Source organism: Manacus candei, unplaced genomic scaffold, assembly GCF_025592945.1.
Source record: "Manacus candei isolate 608988 ecotype Guabito, Panama unplaced genomic scaffold, ASM2559294v1 h1tg000029l, whole genome shotgun sequence".
In the NCBI taxonomy this organism is placed as follows: Eukaryota; Metazoa; Chordata; class Aves; order Passeriformes; family Pipridae; genus Manacus; species Manacus candei.
In genome coordinates this window covers 2,355,684-2,375,586 of record NW_026138077.1, presented here as the reverse complement: position 1 = coordinate 2,375,586, position 19,903 = coordinate 2,355,684, and the positions used below count along the sequence as shown (strand labels likewise).

The 19,903-nt window shown below is 47.7% G+C and overlaps 2 protein-coding genes across 34 annotated transcripts in view; one reads left to right on the top strand and one right to left on the bottom strand.

Moving 5' to 3' along the window:
* The window catches only part of LOC127472609 (uncharacterized), a 177,550-nt gene that overhangs the window by 93,742 nt on the left and 63,905 nt on the right, over positions 1-19,903 (top strand). The gene's annotated exons all lie outside the window — the stretch shown is intronic.
* Positions 1-19,903, bottom strand: part of COL6A3 (collagen type VI alpha 3 chain) — a 60,937-nt gene that overhangs the window by 16,067 nt on the left and 24,967 nt on the right. Inside the window, exons 8-35 of the mRNA XM_051791131.1 lie at positions 17,631-18,251; positions 15,903-16,502; positions 14,730-15,332; positions 13,717-14,319; positions 11,417-11,763; positions 10,857-10,935; positions 10,376-10,521; positions 8,873-8,965; positions 8,391-8,444; positions 7,436-7,507; positions 6,520-6,546; positions 6,358-6,402; positions 6,198-6,251; positions 5,976-6,038; positions 5,526-5,591; positions 4,800-4,853; positions 4,028-4,063; positions 3,437-3,499; positions 3,082-3,144; positions 2,358-2,420; positions 1,826-1,888; positions 1,615-1,665; positions 1,457-1,492; positions 1,298-1,360; positions 1,107-1,169; positions 384-416; positions 246-282; positions 127-138 (exon numbers count right to left, since the gene is read on the bottom strand). Coding sequence (XP_051647091.1) covers positions 127-138; positions 246-282; positions 384-416; positions 1,107-1,169; positions 1,298-1,360; positions 1,457-1,492; positions 1,615-1,665; positions 1,826-1,888; positions 2,358-2,420; positions 3,082-3,144; positions 3,437-3,499; positions 4,028-4,063; positions 4,800-4,853; positions 5,526-5,591; positions 5,976-6,038; positions 6,198-6,251; positions 6,358-6,402; positions 6,520-6,546; positions 7,436-7,507; positions 8,391-8,444; positions 8,873-8,965; positions 10,376-10,521; positions 10,857-10,935; positions 11,417-11,763; positions 13,717-14,319; positions 14,730-15,332; positions 15,903-16,502; positions 17,631-18,251 — 4,110 coding nt within the window. The remainder of the gene's footprint in view (positions 1-126; positions 139-245; positions 283-383; positions 417-1,106; positions 1,170-1,297; positions 1,361-1,456; positions 1,493-1,614; positions 1,666-1,825; positions 1,889-2,357; positions 2,421-3,081; positions 3,145-3,436; positions 3,500-4,027; positions 4,064-4,799; positions 4,854-5,525; positions 5,592-5,975; positions 6,039-6,197; positions 6,252-6,357; positions 6,403-6,519; positions 6,547-7,435; positions 7,508-8,390; positions 8,445-8,872; positions 8,966-10,375; positions 10,522-10,856; positions 10,936-11,416; positions 11,764-13,716; positions 14,320-14,729; positions 15,333-15,902; positions 16,503-17,630; positions 18,252-19,903) is intronic.

Genomic DNA, 19,903 nt, shown 5'->3' with positions numbered 1-19,903 from the left:
AAACAGCTGTCAGGGTGCAAGGACCACGTCCTCAGCAGGGGTAAATCATTCATACCATGCATGTGGGAAGGGCAACAATTCTGGCACACGGTCACTCTGGGGTTTAAAGGGCTGAATGTGACTTACCATAGCAGCAAGCTGTGGAAAAGATGGAGAGAAAAAGCAGCATGGTCAGTGCCAGTCATGTAACATGATGGGCAAAGAAGGGTAGAGAAAGGGACTTAGCAGAGCGCTGATGTACTCACGGCATTTGTCTTTGATGTTCCGCACAAGCGAACAGTGCTGCACAAAATAAAAGGGAGGGAGAAAGGGGGGAAAAGGAGATATGTCACACAGCCAACAAAGGGTATTTCAAAACAAGAGAGAAATTATGCCACACTTACATCTCTGGATTCTCCTTTATCGCCCTTAAGCCCCTGTTTAAAAAAAAAATAAATAAATTCAGAGCAGTGTGTATTTTCAGGGTGCCACATGAACACTGTCAGAATAATCATTTAACTACAGGTTATGCAGAAGCCAAGGGAAAACCTGTCTGTTTTCATCTGTGTTTCCAGCACAGGGGGAAGTGCTTTCCCATGTGGGGAATAAACATAGCTGAGATGAAACCCAAAAGGGGGGTTTGAACTAGATGACCTTTAAGGTCCTGTACAACCCAGACCATTTTATGACTTTTTGTTTCTATAATTTATAATGCTCTAAGTTCAAGTCATCTTGGCCTTTTTAGGATGCTCTGTGCTAGCCAGCTTTGGTCATGGACTATATCCTGTGTGGGGTGATAAATGATAAGGAGCTGAGAATGTCCTAGAAGGAATTTTAAGGGGCATATTGCCATGGGGAAATCCTAGTGCCTGGTAAGAATGTGTCTCTTGAATTTTTCCTTCGGTTTGAGGATGGGTAAATATTTATCAGTGATAAACAGCTAGTCAGAAATTTAGAGTCACATCCAAGACAAATAAAGAGGGATTTGCCCAACTTGAAATCAGCAGGAGGAGGTGATGGGTTTATTTTTCAATGCCTGGCACCAATAGGGATCACCACATTTCTCAGTCAGGATTCTCTCCGAGGGTGAAGCCAGAGGCTCCATCAGCAATGCCATGAACACTTACTGATGGTCCAGGATATCCAATCTCTCCTTTCTGACCAGGTGTCCCAGGTTCTCCTGCGTCTCCCTAGAGACAAAGAGAAGTTCTACCTGTGAACGTCTGCAGGATTGCCAGGAGCACTTGAGGGAAAAGATGTGTACATCTTTTCAGGGTGTTCATGCAGAAGGGAAAAGCTGTGTCACGATCCAACTTACTCTGCGGCCTCTGTTTCCTTTTGGGCCGGGGCCTCCAGCAACACCACGGTCACCAGGTCCACCCTGGTTGGGGAAAAACACAAATTACAGCTCTAAATCTGCAGGATCATGGCTACATTCCTTGGAAAAGGAATGCATAGCTCATGGGCTGCACCCTACCTTGGGCCCCGGGTAGCCTACGAAGCCGCGTTCTCCCTGAAACAACAGAAGGGTTTATTTGAATCTGTTTTACAAAATGCCCTTCTCCATCTGCACTGGGGACCTTGGCAACTTCCTTGTCTTTGTTAAGGAGTTGGGCACGCTGAGCATACACCTACCTTTCTGCCTTTAGGACCTGGGCCACCAATTCCATCTCGTCCGTCATCACCCTAAAATTGGAAAGCCAAAGTTGTTAATATGAAGTCATATATAAATAGCTGAAACCCCACAGGTCCAACAGCATCAATAGAAAGAACCCACTCAAGCACAGGCCTTTGAGAAACTTTTCTTTAAGTGTTCTCAAAGGTGTGAGGGCGTGGCCACACTTACCATCTCTCCTCGTGGGCCTGGCTGTCCATTCGGCCCTTTGAGTCCTGGGTTTCCAGGCTCACCCTGTGAACAGGAGCATCTGTTAAAGCATGTGCTGGAACTCCAGGCAGCTCTGAGCCTCTCCCACCCCATCAGTGCTGGTTTCTTTACGTAGACCAGTCTGCAGTGGTCCTTGTGGCAGAGAGGCACGGCTGGACCTACACAGCCAGCAATTCTGCCAAATTCTTGCTCTTTAGTGGGACCTTTAGTGATTTCAGGAAAGATAAAATCATATGGAGGGTCTAGAGAGATCCAGCACAACAACCTTCCCATGTGGGCATCATCTGAAAATCTGCCCAGTTACTTGATTACTTTTGCCTCTCTGTTTGATGAAACAGGAGCCTAATGAGGCAACCAGAGCACTGACCTTGCTTCACTCCACACTGGACAAGCCCAAGAGGTTCGTCTCATATATTTTTTTAAGCTCATGCAAAATCCAGAAGCTTTTCAATGCTGTTTTGGTTGCTGATGCCAAGTGCTCATGAAGACATACCTTCTGTCCCAAGGGACCGATCCTGCCACGCTCTCCTGGGGTTCCTGGAGGTCCACCACCAGCCTGGAATGGAAATGGGGAGAGGCATGTTGTCAGGAAAACTTGAGTGCCAGAAACCAGGGAATGAGGTGACCACAGAAATCGTGTATTGACTAGTAGGGCTGGTGCCTCTCAAAACACCTTAGGAAATTCAGAAGTCCAATTCATGGCTGGGAAGAGCTGGATGTCCAGCTCAGTTCAACAAAAATGTCAGCAGCAACCTCACATTGTCCTTAGAGAACCCCCCGGGAAAGCAGGAGGGGAAAAATCATGGGGAAATGCAGGATTATCTGGCTTTATGTCCATGTAGTAGGAGAGAGAAATAAGTACATGGGGGCCCCCAGGAAGCATGTGAGATGGTTATGCTCTGGCTTCAGAGGGTGAAAGGTCACAGAAGATGCCCTGCCAGTCACTCAGGGGTGTTTTTGAACTAAAATGGCAAACCATAACAGGCCAAACGCTGAAGTCCTGACCCCTCTGTGGTTGCTTTTAACTTTTTTCTTCCATAACTCTCGATCAAGAAATCTTTAGTGTAAGTTGAGAGGAGAATCATGCTGGAAGAGTGTGTTATAAGAGAGTGGAGCAGAGTTGGAGCCCTAGGGAATGGAAAGACACATTGGCTGAATCTTGTTAGTTCAACAAGGATATAGCTGGGTCAATGTCTGAGAAGCAGCAGCAGGCTTACCCTGGGTCCAGGAACACCCTGCTCTCCTCTTATGCCTGGTGTGCCAAGCTGGCCAGGTGGACCCTGCATGGAGAGAAAAGAGACACTGTCAACACACACAGACAGAAACACACCAAGACCCCAAAGAAAGCAAATGCTGCAGTGCCTGAGAGATGGTTTGTAAACTCATCACACTTGGGTGGTGTGAATGCTCCAGGCTTGATGTCCCTGGGAAGCACAGCCTGGCCACAGCACACCCAAAAATACCCAAACCCTGACACTCCCTGTTCATGAGACTCTTTGGGTAAGTGGTTGTGATGAAACAACACAGCAGCACCATGAGGCAAGACACTTGCTCTGCTGCAGACTCACTGACCTGAGGCCCTCGCATGCCTTGTTCTCCAGCCGGTCCCGCCTGACCAGGAGCGCCCGCGGTGCCCTGGAAGTACAGAACAGGACAGTGCAGGTTGGCACGGGGGGACATGGTCAACATCATGCAAAGGGAAAGGAGACCTCAGGGCATTTACGACTGCACAAAGAGCAGGGAAGAACAGATTTTTTGGGGGGGGGGGGATGGTGTTTGTTTCTTTTCTTGGTTTGGCTCCTTTTTCAGAATATAGTTATAGCAGAGAATAAGCACAGCATGGGTGGGGTAATTTGCCCCCCTACAATCAATAGGCATCAACCTCCTTTATGCTTTGACCCTGTTACACTGCTCCAGCAGCACATGGAGACAAAACATCTGACCAGGGAATGCTGCAGAGGACGGGCAGCCCCAGAATGGCTGGTTCTGCACCCAGTCCAGCTAGAAGCATACATGGAGATGAGCCCGAGCAGGAGGAGCAGGGAAATCTGGGGGAGAGAGCAGGCAGAGAGGGCTCATCTCTTGGCACATGTCTTTGGGTGCTGTGGCTGCCTGGTCCATGGTGTGGCAGGAGCCCAAGGTGCTGCCCCCATCACCACTTACCTTAACCCCTATCTGTCCCCTTCGTCCTGTCATACCCTGGAATGGAGAAACAATGAGGCTTGTTACTGGAATATGTAACCACACGGTTCTCTATCACTTTTATGTCCATGTATCTATGCTGTTCTGAGTCCAAAATTAAATCTGAATTGTTTAAACTACTGGGGAGAGAGGGAGACAGAAATCTGGATGGCCAGCTGTCTCTAATCAAACTTTGGCATGTTTTCTCCCTCCTCACATCCCCCAACACTCCACCACAGAGGTGTGTTGCTCCCTCAAGTATGCAGGAGCGTGTCACCATCCCTGGGATGGGAGCAGGGAAGGCATCTCCAGATGTTCCAGTCACACCAGCTCCAGTTTGGTTTTCGCCTTTTCAAAACCAGCAGCCAAATGTAGATGCATATCACAGGATTATGGAATGGTTTGGGTTGGAAGGGACCTTCAAGACCCTAATTCCACTCCCCCTGCCATGTTGTTCCAAGCCCCGTCCAGCCTGGCCTTACATAGAAATCAGTTGTAACTCCACTGATCTGAGCACTGAGTTATTTGCATGCGAATAAATTCAGGGTTAAACCTTTAAAATCCCTACAACAAGCAGAGAAGCCCCCAGGCTTTTTCTTCTTGAGCTTGGGTGGGGTTGTTTTTTTTTTTGCTTTGTTGGTTTTTGTGGTTGCATCCCTGATGGTTGTGAAACAAAGTACATGGAAGGGGAGGAGGGAAAAAATTTTTGTCAATCTAAGCTTGGCCCCTGCTGAGTGGGGGTCTGGCAGCTCACCTTCCTCCCGACTCCACCGTCTTGGCCCTTGAGCCCTGGCGGTCCTGGTTCTCCCTAAGGGAAAAACAAAACTCAGGTGAGAGCCCTGAGATGAGCAGGCACTGGGAAAATATGTTCAGCTCAAAAATTGGATCCTTTCATGTTCTCACACATTACTTAATAGTCCTGCATTGGTGAGAATCCTTCTATCAAGTCACAGAGACTTTCCATCAAGTTTCTGAGCCAACACAATTTGACATCCCTATTCTTTGGGAAGTGCCTTCTGACATTTTAAGGTGCATTTTTATTCTGAGCTGATTTTAAAACATATGATTTTTGAAATTTTCCAAGGAGAGTGTGTTTTGGGGTTTTTTTTCCAATGTTTCAGGTGAATCAGGAGGTTCAGATTGGGTATCATCTAAACAGTTCTCCATTTCTGTATATGACCTACAAGAACATATGAAGTTAATTTCCATATGCAAAGTTGTTTTCCGTGAAAATATCAAAAAAGACATTGTAAAATAACAATTTTTTTTGAAAAGGCACCTTTTACACAAAACATCTTCTAAACTGACGTCTTCACAGAGAAAGTTGCATTTTCTAGTGGAAAAAAACCCATTCCATCTGATGAGGCATGATGAGTTTAAGAAACCTGCACAGTTTTGACAGCACCCTTTTCTCATACTTTCTCTTTCCCATCCTATTGTAAAAACCAAAAAACAACACAAGACAGCAAAGAAATTTTACCATTGGTCCAATTTCACCCTTTTGGCCTCTGGAGCCCCGCTGAGTGTTATCAGCTCCCGAATCTCCCTGAAAGCAACAGAGCAATGAGAAACATCTGTGTAAGTGGGACATGAAAATCAGGCATCATAAACTGCTCTGCTAGAGCTCAGGACCAACTTTTCTTTTTTGACTGAAATAGATGAAGTATTATTGCTGTTTTCAGTCAGACACAGTTTTTCAAGGGAGAAATAATAATACCGAAGAAGGGGAGGAAGGGGGATTTTAATATAGTGAAACAGTGATTGACAGGTTGGTATCAAGAGGCATGTGGTGCCCACATGTCACCTCCCAGTTCCTGCTCTGTCACTGGACCTGCCACTGTCAAGCACCATTTGATAAGCCTGAGCTGATGACCCCCAGGAGTGGTGGGAAGTGGGTGGAAAATCAAGCAGATGTCTCAGCAGTATTTACCGGATCTCCACGGACCCCGCGGTCACCTCGCTCTCCTCGTTCACCTTTAACTCCCTTATCACCCTGCAGGAAGACACAGAGGGTTGGGAGAGCAGCCCTTGCCTGTCAAAAGCATCTCTGCCCAGGCCCTCAGCCCTGAGGGCAGCGTGATGGCTTTCCCCCCTCCCCTGGCTCAAATCCACCTTGACACCATCCCTTAGCCCCACTGTGATTAAAGCCTACCCTCCTGCCGGGGTATCCCTTCTCTCCAGAGGAGCCGGGCAAACCCTTGTCTCCCTAAAAAAAGAAAAATATTTTAGCATATTTGCCACTTCCAAAGTGCTCCTTAAACACTTCACTGAAGCATCTTGTTATAAGGAGTAAAGCAATTAAAATGACTGACCTCTTCTCCGTCAATACCATCCAGGCCCATTTCTCCCAGTTCACCCTGTGGAAGAGAGGCAAAGGGCAAATGCTCACTGAGGGAAAAGGGAACAGGGAGGGGGATCCTGATGTGTCCATACATTCATGCTCACCGCCATGGCATGAGGAAATAGCTCCCTACCTTCTCTCCTGGGAATCCCCGAGAACCCTAAAGAGATCAGAAAAGGGAGTTACTCCATTTTTGTCCAGTTCATTGCTGTGGGAGGTGGTGGAGAAAGGACAGCTGGGCTTGGTGGCAGACCCAGAGCCAGGACCAGGGCATTGCCTATTTCCTCTTATGCCAATATTTTTCTTCAGCTGCCTCCTCAAGGCTTGTGCCAAGATAAAATATGTGGATTGTAGGGTTAATCCAGCTGATCCAGTAAAACAGCTCACTCCTTAGCCACAACTCTTTCTCCACTGACTTTTTTTTCTCCCTGCATCCATTTTTATATTAATCTAGAGTCAGTCCTGGTGCCTTTGACAAGGTTGGACAGATTTTTAAAGAGACTCAGTATCTCAGCTGCAACTAATGGGCTTGGTTCATGCATTCCTTTTCTCCCTGACAGAGGATCTTGTGGTCAGAGCAAATGGCAGGAAACATCCCCTTAATTTCACTGAATATTTTCCATAAATATTACATGTTTCCCCACCTTTTCTGGTTGCTGTCCTGAACAATTAGCTCAAGGTTCCTCTCTAAAACTGCAGCCATGGCTCACTTGTCTCCATCCACACACTGTCCCAGCTCTGAGCCACTTTTTGGTGTTAAGAACAGATCCATCTCTTCCCAAATCTTTCCCCCAGAGCCAGACTGCAGAAAATAGATCATCCTTGTCTTAGATTGAGCCTGGGTGTCTCTGGGCTTCCTTTTTGCTCTTCACAGCAACACTAAAGCCACGACTCGTGCTGAAAGCCTCGGTGCTTAGCCAGGTGGACACCACCACTGGAGTGGACATGGCAGCTGTTGTGTGACCTCCTAAAGCAGCAGGAGTTGCCCTTGGTGGACTCCCACCCACTGGACTCTGGGTCTGCTCCGTGCAGGCTGGTGCCACACATACCTTTGTTCCTCTGTGCCCGGGACATCCCTGGAAACCTTGTGTCCCGTTCACACCCGGTGGTCCACGCTCACCCTGTTGCATGCAGGGGGAAAAGCAATGGTCAGGGTTTGCCTGCTAAGCGAGTTTCTGTGGCTAACTGCCACAGGAGGTGGCTTGGAGGCACAGGAGCAAATGGAACATCAGGTTTTGCCTGATCACCCCACCAGCTCCTGCCCGCAACTTTCCTCACGTGGAGACCAACTGCAAGTCTTTGTCACTGGGAGAGAAACATCCTTCCCAAACTCTCAGCTATGAAAGAGCTTTATAAAACTTCTCTTTCAAAAATAAAATTACAAGATGAAACCCCCAGAGCTCTGCATAGGCATCTAATCCCACCCTGACCTCCAGGCCCCAGGAGAGCATTGCCTTGCACGCAGTGTCTCACTGCAGCACTTGGCCCCAGCCTGGGCCATTGGCCTCGGCTTCACCTCCCGGGAGTGATGCCTCGGGGATGTTTGTTACAGGGCTGACGTGGGATTCATGAGGAGTTTGGATGAAGCAGTGTTAGTAAGAAGTCATGGGACTCGTGCTGTCTGCCATGTGATGGAAACACCCCTCTTGGTTCCCTCCTTGTACTACCTCAAACCTTTCAGCTGCTGGAAAACTTTGGCATAGGCTGCAGCTTTGATGAAGCTGGGGATTTTATTTGCCTTGGAGAAACAGCACAGACCTGGATCACATCAAGTAATGGGAGTTCTTCCCCCCGTCATGCTTCTCCAGCTCTCAAGAAGCTCCTGACTGACTTTATCCCAGGAGCAGCTGGGACCTGAGTTGCTACTCAGGCTACTGGGAGGGGGGACCTCAAAGTTCTGCTTTCTGTCTCTTCTAATCCACACCCACATCCCCAGCAGAAAATATTTAGTGGAAAAGCCTCTAAATGCTTTGCTATAGTGCCTGAGCAGGGACAACCACTCACCGGTCCTCCTTCATCACCAGGATAGCCCCCGTATCCAAGATCACCTGTGACACCCTAGAAGACAACAGAGAGGATTATGCATTTCTTTCATAGTTCTGTGATTGATATTCCAGATTTCCCTAGATTTGCACAAAGCAGCTACTTGGTCATCTGAGTAAACAAGTTAATGAGAGAAACCATCTCCTTTTGATGTCCCAAAATCTTTCCACAAGATGCTTCGCCTCCTCCTTCCAGCCACTCCTCCCTGCCCTCTTGGGTGTTTTACAACACAGAGGCTGTGAGGAAAGAGAAGAAGAGCAGCTCTCAACCCCCAGGCCCGGGGTCAGTTTTAAAATGAGGAATGATCCCCTCGTTAACATCACCCACTGTGGGTGGAGATGATCCCCTCATTAACATCACCCACTACAACCTGCCCATCACTCACCCATCACCACTGGGGTCCCTTGCACAGGGACCCTTTATCCCCAGATGAAATGACCCACCTTTGGTCCTATGCGGCCTGGCAAACCTCTGTCCCCTCTCTGTCCTGAACACTTGCACGGGACCTTGCAGCACGTCCTCTCTGCAATGTTGTCCTGCAGCAAACAACACAGGACACAACATGAAGATGTAAGAAACTTGGCAGAGCCCCATAACTCCTGCAAGGCTGCGGGACTGCTCCTGTGACAAACATAACATTGACCCAGCAGCATTTTGGGGTCCCTCTGCCTTGAAACACCCCCAACAGCAAGAGAGGGAGGTGTGTGTTGGCAGACTGGTTAGGTTACATGGTTAGCAAGAAGAAACCAACACCGTATTTTGGACATCAGAAGGAGGGTTTAGATGGGAACTGTGTGGGGCAGAATTCACAGAATGTATTTAGTAGGAGATCAGTCCCCAGAGCAGCGCCTGTCACTGAAGAGAGAAATCTCAGCTCCAAAGAAACCAATCCAGGTTGTGGAATAGGCCACAAGAAAGTTGTGGCACTGAGTAGCTCACCAGCAACACGCAGGCTGAGAACCATTTGTGAGTATATAGTAAAGAGAAAAAAAAAAATTCAAAAGAAAGATATGGGCCCAGAGAAATTGCAGCTGGTTTTTGCATCATCCGATGGAAAGAAAAAAAAAAATCACTTTCATTGCCAAGTACATTGCTGGCTGCAAATGCTTCCTGCCAGCTTTGCACATTTACATTTTGGAAGGGTTTTCCTAGGCTGAATTACTTGGGGATGGGCTGAAGACTAGCTTTTATCCCAAAACCCAAGGTTCACTCCCAAGTGGCTGCACTTTGATGTGCGGAGAAGGGCTTAGCAAGATTACCACAGGGATCAGTGGTTAAGCCCAATCTTATTAAATCTACTGCAAAAGGACCTCAACCATGCTGGTAGCAGATGAGAAACTGGGGGGAACTGGACATTCCAAGGTTGAGAGCAAATAGCCTAACAGACTCAAGAGGGTCTATGTATATGGGAGGGCAGTAAATCTTGAAGAAGAAAGAATCATGGAATGGGTTGGATTGACAGGGATCTTAAAGGATAACTCCTTTGTCTGTCAAAAGCGCGTCTGAAAGACAGTGACTTATTGTTTGTTTGCTTTTTCGGATTACATAAATATTAAGTAGGAACTAACTAAACAGAATCAGCTTGGGGAAAGAAACCTAGAAAGCAGTGCTTCTGCAAGAAGCTCTAACACTGGCCAGGTATGACAGGGCACTGCCATAAGGTTAAAAACCCCAACAGTATAAATATAGGTAGAGGGCAGATTTTTGGCACGGCAGCTTTTGATGGTGTCTTATCCCATCCCGCTCGTCTGGAGCGGTAGGAGACCAGGCAGTGCCATGATCTTTGTTTGCTGTGGCATCTGTAAGAAGAACTGATGTGAGGCAGGGAGGGGGGAGGAGCAGAGCCAAGAGGGTGTAATTCAGCCACGGTTCAGCCCTGCAGGAGATCCAGCCATGGGCTTCCCTCCAGCATTACAAGGCAGCGCTGCCTGTGCCAAGTTACTTACGAGCTGCTCTGCCAGCTCGAAATCCAGGTCCAGCAGATTAACTCTGAGAGGTCTGTTGTAGGTGAACCCACGGCCGAACTCCAGCTGCATCACTCTGTCAAAATTGCTCACTCGGTCCAGCCCCACGAAGATGAGAGCGCTGACACCTGAGAGGGGGGAAGCAGAAGGGGCTTTGGGATGGGGCGAGGTGCTCTGCAGAGCCTGCACACCCTCCCCGGTGATGACACATCCTTATCCACCTCTCTGATTGCAAAAGGAGCTTATTTGACTGAGAACAGGCACATTCAGTGTGAGTTACCCACGTGCTTAGGCAGGCAGCTAAATATCACAGGAAGGCAGTGAAGAACAGCCAGTGCCTGTAGAACTCATGAAATCCTTATTCCTTACTGCCCAAAGACAGTGGATTCATGAGAAATGGGGGTGAAATGGGCCACATGTAAACATGGACTATAATCACTGCCTTGAAGAGTAAAAGGTTTACCTTCTGCATGCAAAGTAGATGAAGCAGCTTCCAGTTGACTTATTGGGTCATCTGCACCATCAGTAAAATGGATTATGACCTGGGAGAGAAATAAGTTTATATCAGAAAGTTTCGGAAACACAATCAAAGTGCAACCTGAAGGGCCTTTTTTCCAGGGGATGCTTCGTCTGAGAGGAGATGGGGAAACTGCTGTGCCTTTTCCAGGCCATGTTTTTTCCAGGAATTTCTGTGCCAGGTTCCCGCACACTGTCTCATGCAGGTGTTTGTTGCTAGAGCACGATCGGGGAAATATCTGGAGAGCAATAGTTTGCAGCCAAGCAGTGGTCATGGGCACTGGCTGCAGCGATGCTCAATCAACTGTCAGGACAGGACCCTGACAATGAAGTGGGAGCGCAGGAAACAGGCAGGGTTTAGGTGACCAAATTTCTGGTGAATAAATTTACTTATTTAACAAATAATTTTAAGTTACGAGTTTACAGTCGCCTTTTTTTTTTTTTTAAATACACCAGAAGCCAGCTTCCCTGGCCAACACCCTCCCAGTGGCCTTGGATTTGACTCACCTTGGCGCTGCCGGAGGGCGAGGACCTGAACTTGCTGAGGTAGGCTCTCAGCGTGTCCGCCGTCAGGAGGTAGGGCCCGCGGCTGCGCATGTCCCGGAACCGCTCGAACAGCTCGGGCTGGTACTCGGAGAAGTCCAGTCCCTCCACGGGTCCCCCCTGTGCCTGGGCCATGATGGCCACCCTGACGTTGGGTGCCTGACTGCCAGTGCAGCTGATCCTCTGCATCTGCGTTATCCTGTTCAGCACGGACTCGACCCGGGACTCCAGACCTCTCTGGGAATTGAATATATTTTGGCCGGGCCCAACATCCGTGACATCAAAGCCAAGTATCACATCCAAGTCACAATCTGAAAGGGAAATGCAGAGAGAGAGAAGAGCATCATTGAGCAATGTGATGATTGTTTTTCAAGTAATGGCTTTTTTAGTCACTCTTTTAGTCACTAGTGAAGACATTCTGCATCAAGAACTGCCAGCACTTGATACACAAGTGCCTTCTATTTCCTTTCATCATAGCAATGATAACCTGAAAAAATTTGCCTTTTATTAATTTTAATTTTTTCTTTTTTTCTTTTTCTTTTCATTGGGAGGAGCTGCCTAAACCAAGTCCAAGAGAAATTTTCATTTTCACCAGGCAGTCAAGACTGCTCCTTTTTTTCCACTGCGTGAAAACCTGTCAGTACTTGCATAGTGTACCTATACCCTTTGCCTGTGCTTGAAGTGACAGTCCTCCAGCCTCAGGGATGCAGAGGGAGGTGACAACAAGGTAACTGATCCCAAATCCCTGAAAGGTGTAGCTAGGATTTATATGAGATAGCTGGGAACTAGAGAAGAAACAGGATTTGAAGATGCTCGGCCCAAGCCAACAAGGTGATGCACAGTCTGCCTTTCTGCTGGAATATTCAGTGGGGGCGTGGAATCACCCTGCAGCCACCAAGCTGCCCGTTGGTCTGGAGCATGGGGAAATCAGGCTGCTGGATGCCTTTCCTCAGGATTTAACATCTTCTTCTCCTACATAGGCTTTCAAACAGGGAGGTGTTTGAATTCTCTTTGATATTAGTCCCACTGGTGCTGCACTTGGGAAGCGCTCCTGGTTACCACCAGCAGTGGTTTGCTTTTCCCTGCACTCAGCTTTCATTCTCAGCTGGAGCTGCTGCTCAGCTCAGGGCTGCTGTGACTCTCCAGCTTCTCCAGCAGTTCAGGTGACACCTCTGCTCAATGCCAGAGGGCTGAGCTGTGTTCAGTCATGCTGGGAGTAGGACTGGCTGTAATGTAGTAAGTAAAACCAGCTGCTGGGAGTCAGATCTGACAGCAATACCAGCTCACTTACTCACCGCAATTCCCCTGTGTGGCTTCTGAAGCAGCCGAATCATGGGATTCCCTCTTAAGGCAATTCTGCCTTAATCTACAACCACTCACGCGCTGGCTTTTCCTCATGTACTTGTTGTGAGATCCAGTGGGCACCCTGGACGGTCTGGCAAGAAAAATTGTTTTCCCCCTCCAGTGCCTAAAGGGTTTATGAGAGAGCTGGAGAAGGACTTTGGGCAAGGGCATGGAGTGACAGGGCAAGGGGGAATGGCTTCCCACTGCCAGAGGGCAGGGTTAGATGGGATATTGGGAAGAAATTCTTCCTGGTGAGGCATTGGCACAGTTTGCCCCATTTCTGGAACTGTTCGAGGCCAGGTTGGATGATGCTTGGAGCAACCTTGTCTACCAGAATGTGTCCTATGACAGGGAGGTTGGAACTATATGATCTTTGGGGTCCCTTGCAAACCAAACCATTTTAGAATTCTATGATTCTGTGATTTCTAGCACACTCTGTATGCCCGAATGGCCAAGAAGTCCAATTAGCTTGTAATAGACACCAAGGGCAAAACAAGGACCATCACTTTTCATTTTGGCACTGAATAAGTTTGTCTGTTAAGATGATACTGTTATCATGTCCCTACACATCTGGGAGAAAGGAGGTGAGACTTAGTCCAAAGGCAGCTAAATAAAAGACCCCCTTCGAGACAGTGATAGGAGGCCAGTGATTTAGTGCCTGACTGTCACATCTGAAATGAATTTCACCACGATGGCACCTCTGTGGTGATGCTACACCATGTTACACACACAAACAGGCAGCTCTCGTACCAAAGGTTTGCAGTCCCCCACCACACTCATGAAGGAGGAATGAGCCCATGCTGCACCTCAGGCTGCAGGCAAAGCACAAGAGTAGAATGGATAAGTCCATCAAAACACTTTGGATATTTAAAACCACCCTTGGGAACGACCTCAGCACATTACAAAAGAATTGTGCTTACCTCTTGTCACCTCTGCTACTCCTGGGCACAGTGTCTCCTCCATAGCGGCTTCCAGTGTGACCAGGACCTGCTCATTGAGCTCAGACAGCTCCTGGGCTGTGGATGCTCTGAAGCTCATGGCGCTCTCACTGGCCAGCATGCTGACTTCCTTCAGGTCAATGTTTCTCACGCCCACTGCGAACACCTTTACGCCTTTCTGCGTGATTTCCTGGGAGGCCCTCGGCCCGTCATCCGTAGACGTCCCGCCCGTGACGATGAAGGCGATCTGGGGCACCCTCTGGTCGATTCGGCTGCCGGCCTCCTTCACAAAGTGTCTTTCCTGGATGTGCTTGATGGCTGCGCCAGTGTTTGCCACTCGCCCGCCTTTGTAGATGACTTTGTTGATGGCATCTAAAATCTGAGGTTTGGTGGAGTAGTCCTTGAGGAAAAACTCGTCGGTGACATCTGAGTTGTACTGGGCCAGTCCTACCTGGATAGAGTCCCCATCCCTATAAATGGCGTCCACCACAGAGTAGACAAACTGAAGAACTTCTTGGAAGTTATCTCTCCCCAGATTGATGGAGCCATCCAGCAAAAACACAATGTCAGCCTGCTTTTTACCTCCTGAAAAAATCACAAAGCAAACACAGTTGTTAACAGTTGTTTGCAGCATCTATAATATTTAAGTGGCTTAGTGCTTTGTGAAGCATCACTTTGCAAGGTGAAGTTTCTCTCTCCGTTCTACCACTTTAGTTTCATTGACCCTTGGCAGGATTTTACATCCACACAAGAAGAAAGATTTTGTATAACACTTCATACAGCATTACTTGTTTTTGTGACAGACACCCTTATCTCCTTTCTAATTTAATTCCATTCTTTCCTACGCTCAGCAAGATGTGTTTCAACGTGTTCTTTTTATCCATGTGACTAAAGGGATAGGAATCAAAAGGTGTAATCATGGAATCATTTTCACATTGTACAGATACAATCTGTGCTCTGTTCAGAAAAGTCTACAGGAAGAATACCAGCCTTACCAGGTAAGAATGGTCCAGGTGTTTCTGTTGTAGGTATTGGAAGCTCTTCAAGAATCCTCTGTACCCTCTTTTCTAAAGTTGAGAGTCCTGTGAAGTCCTGTACCACAAGCACACGCTCAGGATCGTTGGTAATGATCTGCAGCTGGTCCCTGTCCACATTCCTGGCTCCAACACCCAGGGGTTTGATGTTTGTTGAGGTGATCACATTAGCAGGTCTGTTCACGTCATCCTGGGACCGGTCTCCAAGGATGACGACGAGGTGCTGGGGCACTCCATCTTCTATCCTGCTCCCCGCAGACTTGATGAAGTGGTTCTTCACCACATAGTCCAGGGCTTTGCCAGCGTTCAGGGGGGAGCCCCCTCTAAGCCTCAAACGGCGGATGGCTTGCAGGACAGCATTTTTGGACTTGTGGGTCTTCAGGTAGAACTCAGAAAAGACATTATTGCTGAACTGTGCCACCCCGATTCGCACTTTGTTTGGCCCCACTTCCAGCTGCTGAACAATCCTGCTGATGAAATCCCGAATGTGAGCAAGCCCCTCAGGCCTAACGCTGTCCGAGCTGTCAATGAGGAAGACAACGTCCTTTTCCTCACCAGAAACATCTGCGGGGAAGCAAGAAGAGAGGAAATTACTGGTGTGCCAAAGCCTTTGCTGAAGCTTTGCTGGAGGATTTCCGCGCTATCTGCTCTCGTGTGAGGTAGAGCCACACAACATACTTTAGCCAACTTTAGTTATGGTGTTCTGGGAGCCCTCTCCAGAAGGGCTTGTGTGCAAGTGGGCATGTGTGTGCTAACAGTCTGCCTGATATTTGAAGCATGCATCACTTAGAGCCTTATCTGTTTTGTTTATTAATGCTCTAATCTGGATTTGTCAATGTTTCCAGTTTTATGTCTGTTTCCTAGAGAGCTGCTAGATGGGAATAGGCAACTGTACACACTGCAGAATTTGAATTGAAAACCGAAATAGGCAATGTATTGACTTGAAAATTATAAATTATATGTACTTTAGGTACTCGAGTAGAATTTCCACCTATCTGGAAGTTTCCTTCCAAGACTGTACATGTGCTGCACATTTGCTTTTGTCTAAGGAAAACCTCAACTTAAGGGAAGGCTTTTTGGGCAACATTTACTTGAGTAGCAACTTGGAGACAGCCAGTCCTGACAGCACCTTACCTATGGGGGGTTGCACATCTCCCAGCAGCTGCCTGATTTGGTCCACAGTCAGAGTTTCAATAGGAGTCAGCAGCTTCTGCTCGAGGCTGGGCAGTTCCTGGAAGCTGGAGACTTGGAATACATAATCAGGACTAAGGGAAATCTGTACCATCTCCTCAGTATCCACATTCTTTGCTATCATCATAGGTGCCACCCCCACTTGTTTGACTTGGAGCGATGGATTCTCGAAGTCATCGTCGGACTTGCGGGAGGAGAGGATGATCAAAAACTGAGGGACACCCTCCTCGATGCGGCTCCCGGAGGGCCGGGTGAAGATGGTCTTTGCCACAAACTCAAGGGCCTCCCCCACGTTCACCTGCTGGCCACCCTTGGACCGCAGCTGCCTCACAGCGCTCTGCACCTCGTCCTTGGTGGAGTGGGTGTTGAGCAGGAACTCCACGTGGGGATGCTCGCTGAACTGGACCACTGAGATCCGGGTGGTGTCAATGCCCACGTCCAGGCTGTTCACTATCCTCGCGATGAGGTCGCGGATGAGGTAGAACTCCTGGGCGGCGTAGCGGGAGCCGTCCACCATGAACACAACGTCCCTCCTCACACCCGCTGCGGGAGAGAAGGCAGCGGTCAGAAGGTGCACCAGGCATTGCTCATGGAAAGCAGCTAAGCTCGTCATCTACACCACTGCCTTTGGCCATGGGGAGGATGCTCCTTGTCTCGTTGCCTGTGATTATCTCCTGGGAGCCCCAGCAGCCAGCTGTGAGTCCAAGACAGAGACAGGGCCAGTCTGCTAGGCACATCCCCAGGGAGCAAGAACAGCAACTTCCAGAGCAAAGGAAGCAAGAGGGAGCAGGGGACACTTGGAACAATAACTCCTTGTGGGATGTCCACCCAAGGAAACATATCCTGGTGATAGTCCTTACTCAGGGCAGGTTGCTAGGCAGCCTGGGATGGTTTTACACTCAGAACTACCCCTCTTTCTTTGGGTTTATCCTCTAGGAAAGTTTCTATCCTATTATTCTCTCAGCTTCTGCCTTTCCAGGATGACTTTTTGATTCCTAATTAAGTATTTTTTGCAGTGGTAATTCAGGTCAGAGCTTGAATTATCACAGTATATCTCACTGATAAATGAAAATAGAGGAAGGTGGTCTGGCTTAGGAACAGACAGAGTAGGATGGTGAACTGCTAAGGGACTGATCTGGGTTACTCTTCATCTCAGGCGTACACTGGCTGTATTTCATTCTGAGTGAGACCAGAAATGGAAGATCTGATCCTTTTCCCGTTGCCCACTTCAAATTTCCCTTCCCCTGGTGAATGAGGGTGGCAAACATAAGAAAAATCAGCATGTCTTACATATAACAGAGAGCTGACCTTGATTTATAGCAGTGTGATGGTGTTCCTGTAGCATCTAAATGATGCAATTTCCACTCCAGAAGGAATAGCATGGATTTAAAATCCATCCATTTAAAATAAGATTAAGGAAATAGCATTCACTTTTTGGGTCTTCCATGTGGATATAGCGTGGACCACCTTGAGAGACTGGGCTTAAAGGTGGCTCAGCTTAATTACACAGCTCCTACCAACCCTAAGTAGTGCACCAACAGTGAGACCAAGATTGACTGGGAGTCTTAGCCGTGACCATCTTTGCTTTTCTCGGTTTGTGTTGCAACCATGATGTTACTAAACATCATATTTTGCTGCTGGCTCTTGGTGCAGACACAAACATCTTCTCACCTGGGCTGGGAGATGTAAAAACCAGATCAGGGGCAAGTGACTCTATCTCTTTCTTGGTCAGCTGGATGACTCTGTTCGAGACGACCTGCTGCACCGAATCCAGCTGGCTGAAGTCGGGAACAGAGATAGCAAAATCCGGTAGGAAGGAAATGGTCTGCAGTTCTGTGAGGTCAGCATTTCCAATCCCAATGCCGAAGGGCACCGTGCCACTCGTCTTCAGGACCACCGAGGGCCTCCTCACGTCGTCCCGGGACCGGTCAGCAGTCAGCAGAATCAGGAACTGTGGGACACCCTCTGCTATCCTGCTGCCACTCGACACTGTGAACACATTCCTGATGAGATAGTCGAGGGCTGCTCCAGTGTTCAGAGGAGATCCTCCCATAACCTTCAGCTCCTGGATGGCACTGATGAGATCTGCTTTCTCCTCGTGGGTGTCGAGCAAGAACTCAGGTTGTATGATGTTGCTGTACTGTACGACAGCGACGCGGACCTTGTCACGACCGATGTCCAGGCTTTCAACAACTCTTTGGACAAACGTCTTCAGTAAAGGGAAACCTCTTCTGACACCATCCGAGCCATCGATTAGAAACACCACATCCTTCTTCTCACCTCTCTCAACTACTGTTTGAGACAAGTAAGGGAAGGGGGGAATAAGTGAGATGCTGTTCTGCAGTGATTAATATTCTCCGCGTACATCGAACCAAAGGAGTACAAAAGCTCGGGGAGGAGAAAGTAAGGTGTCAGGACAAGTGGTTCAGTTCCTTTGCCATCGGATGCAATCCCTGGTGAAGAGGCAGATGGGTGGAAGTTGGTGGAAACCACAGTGCAGTGGATGCCATGCCTTACCCACCGGGTCATAGAATCATAGATTCATAGGAAATAGGATGCAAAGGGACTCTGGGTGCCATCTCCTACCTGAGGCTGGGAGAAGCCATCTGCTCCCAAGGGAGCTGGGAAGTTGATATTTGGCTTTGCAATATGCAGGAGGAGGCTGGGGCATCAGGAATATTTTGCTCACAGCAAACTCTGAGTCTCTGGATGAAATGACATATTGCAGGGAGTGCTCACGGGGAGATGGTGAAGAGAGGGAGAGAAGAGCTTTTCTGAGGTACCACTGGACTTAGAAATAAATACTTCTGCACATGCCCAGAATAAAAATAAGAAATAGTTGGAAAGGACATTCAGCTGAAAATGCTGAAATGATCTTCTAAAATGTTAGATACTGGGGGGGTGGGGGGGCAGGAGTTTGTTGTTTGTTTGTTTGGGGTTTTTTTGCTTGGTGGTTTGTTTTGTTTTTTTTTTTTACTATTTTCAGGCAGGAAAAAAGAAAAGTTAATTCTGACCAAACATTCTTTATTTAAAAAAAAAAAAAAAAAAAAAAGAAAAACCTCCAAGACCATGAATTGTCAAAGATCAGAGAATTATTGATGGATTCTGCTACTGATCAGCAGAATTGCAAAGCTTTGGCTTAACCAAGCAGAAAACATCCCTGGCTCTCAAACACACCAACTGCTGGACAGCATTCCCAAAATATCTTGGCAGGAACATGATCTGTCTCTCTGAAGAAAATCTTAAATATCTGCTTTATGAATGCTAGACATATAAAGAAATAACAAGGGCAGTTGAATTCTTAATGCAGACTTCAGATCAAACTTATTATTTAAGAGGACTGTTGGAAACCTGGTGGATTAATGCATAGGACCAGAACATTAATATAGGTGGGAAGAAGGAGCAGATGTTGCCTGGTGTGTCCCAATTTCATATACTTCCTCTAAAATTCAGGAGCAGGAAAAAGTCCTATTAAAAGTGTCTAGATAGTGGATAAAGAAGAAAAAAATATGGACACTCTAACGAAGTGTCTCTCTTTTAGCCAAGAATACTAGGAAAAGTGGGTGGATGCAGCTATCAGTGAGCTAATAGCACAATTATTAATAGTCTTTGGTGGTCCAAGGGATTCAAAATGATCTTGACATGACACAAATGGTTTGAAAAGGGAGGGTGGAATTCAAGAGCACTAGCTGCACAAGTCTTTGTTGAGGCAGAAACTGCACAAATATGAGAAGGGTAATGAATCTGCATGGAAAGGGTGGGGTAAGAGATGACCAGGGGATGCGATTGTTGCACTCTGGTCATTTGGATCAGGCTGATGTTGGAGAGGAAAGGGTAAAAATGCAGAATAAGATCTACAAGGCCTACCAGGGTAGATTGAATGAGCTGGGTACAGAGCTGGTGACATGAAGACAGAGACAAGATATGCATGGCACACAAAACAC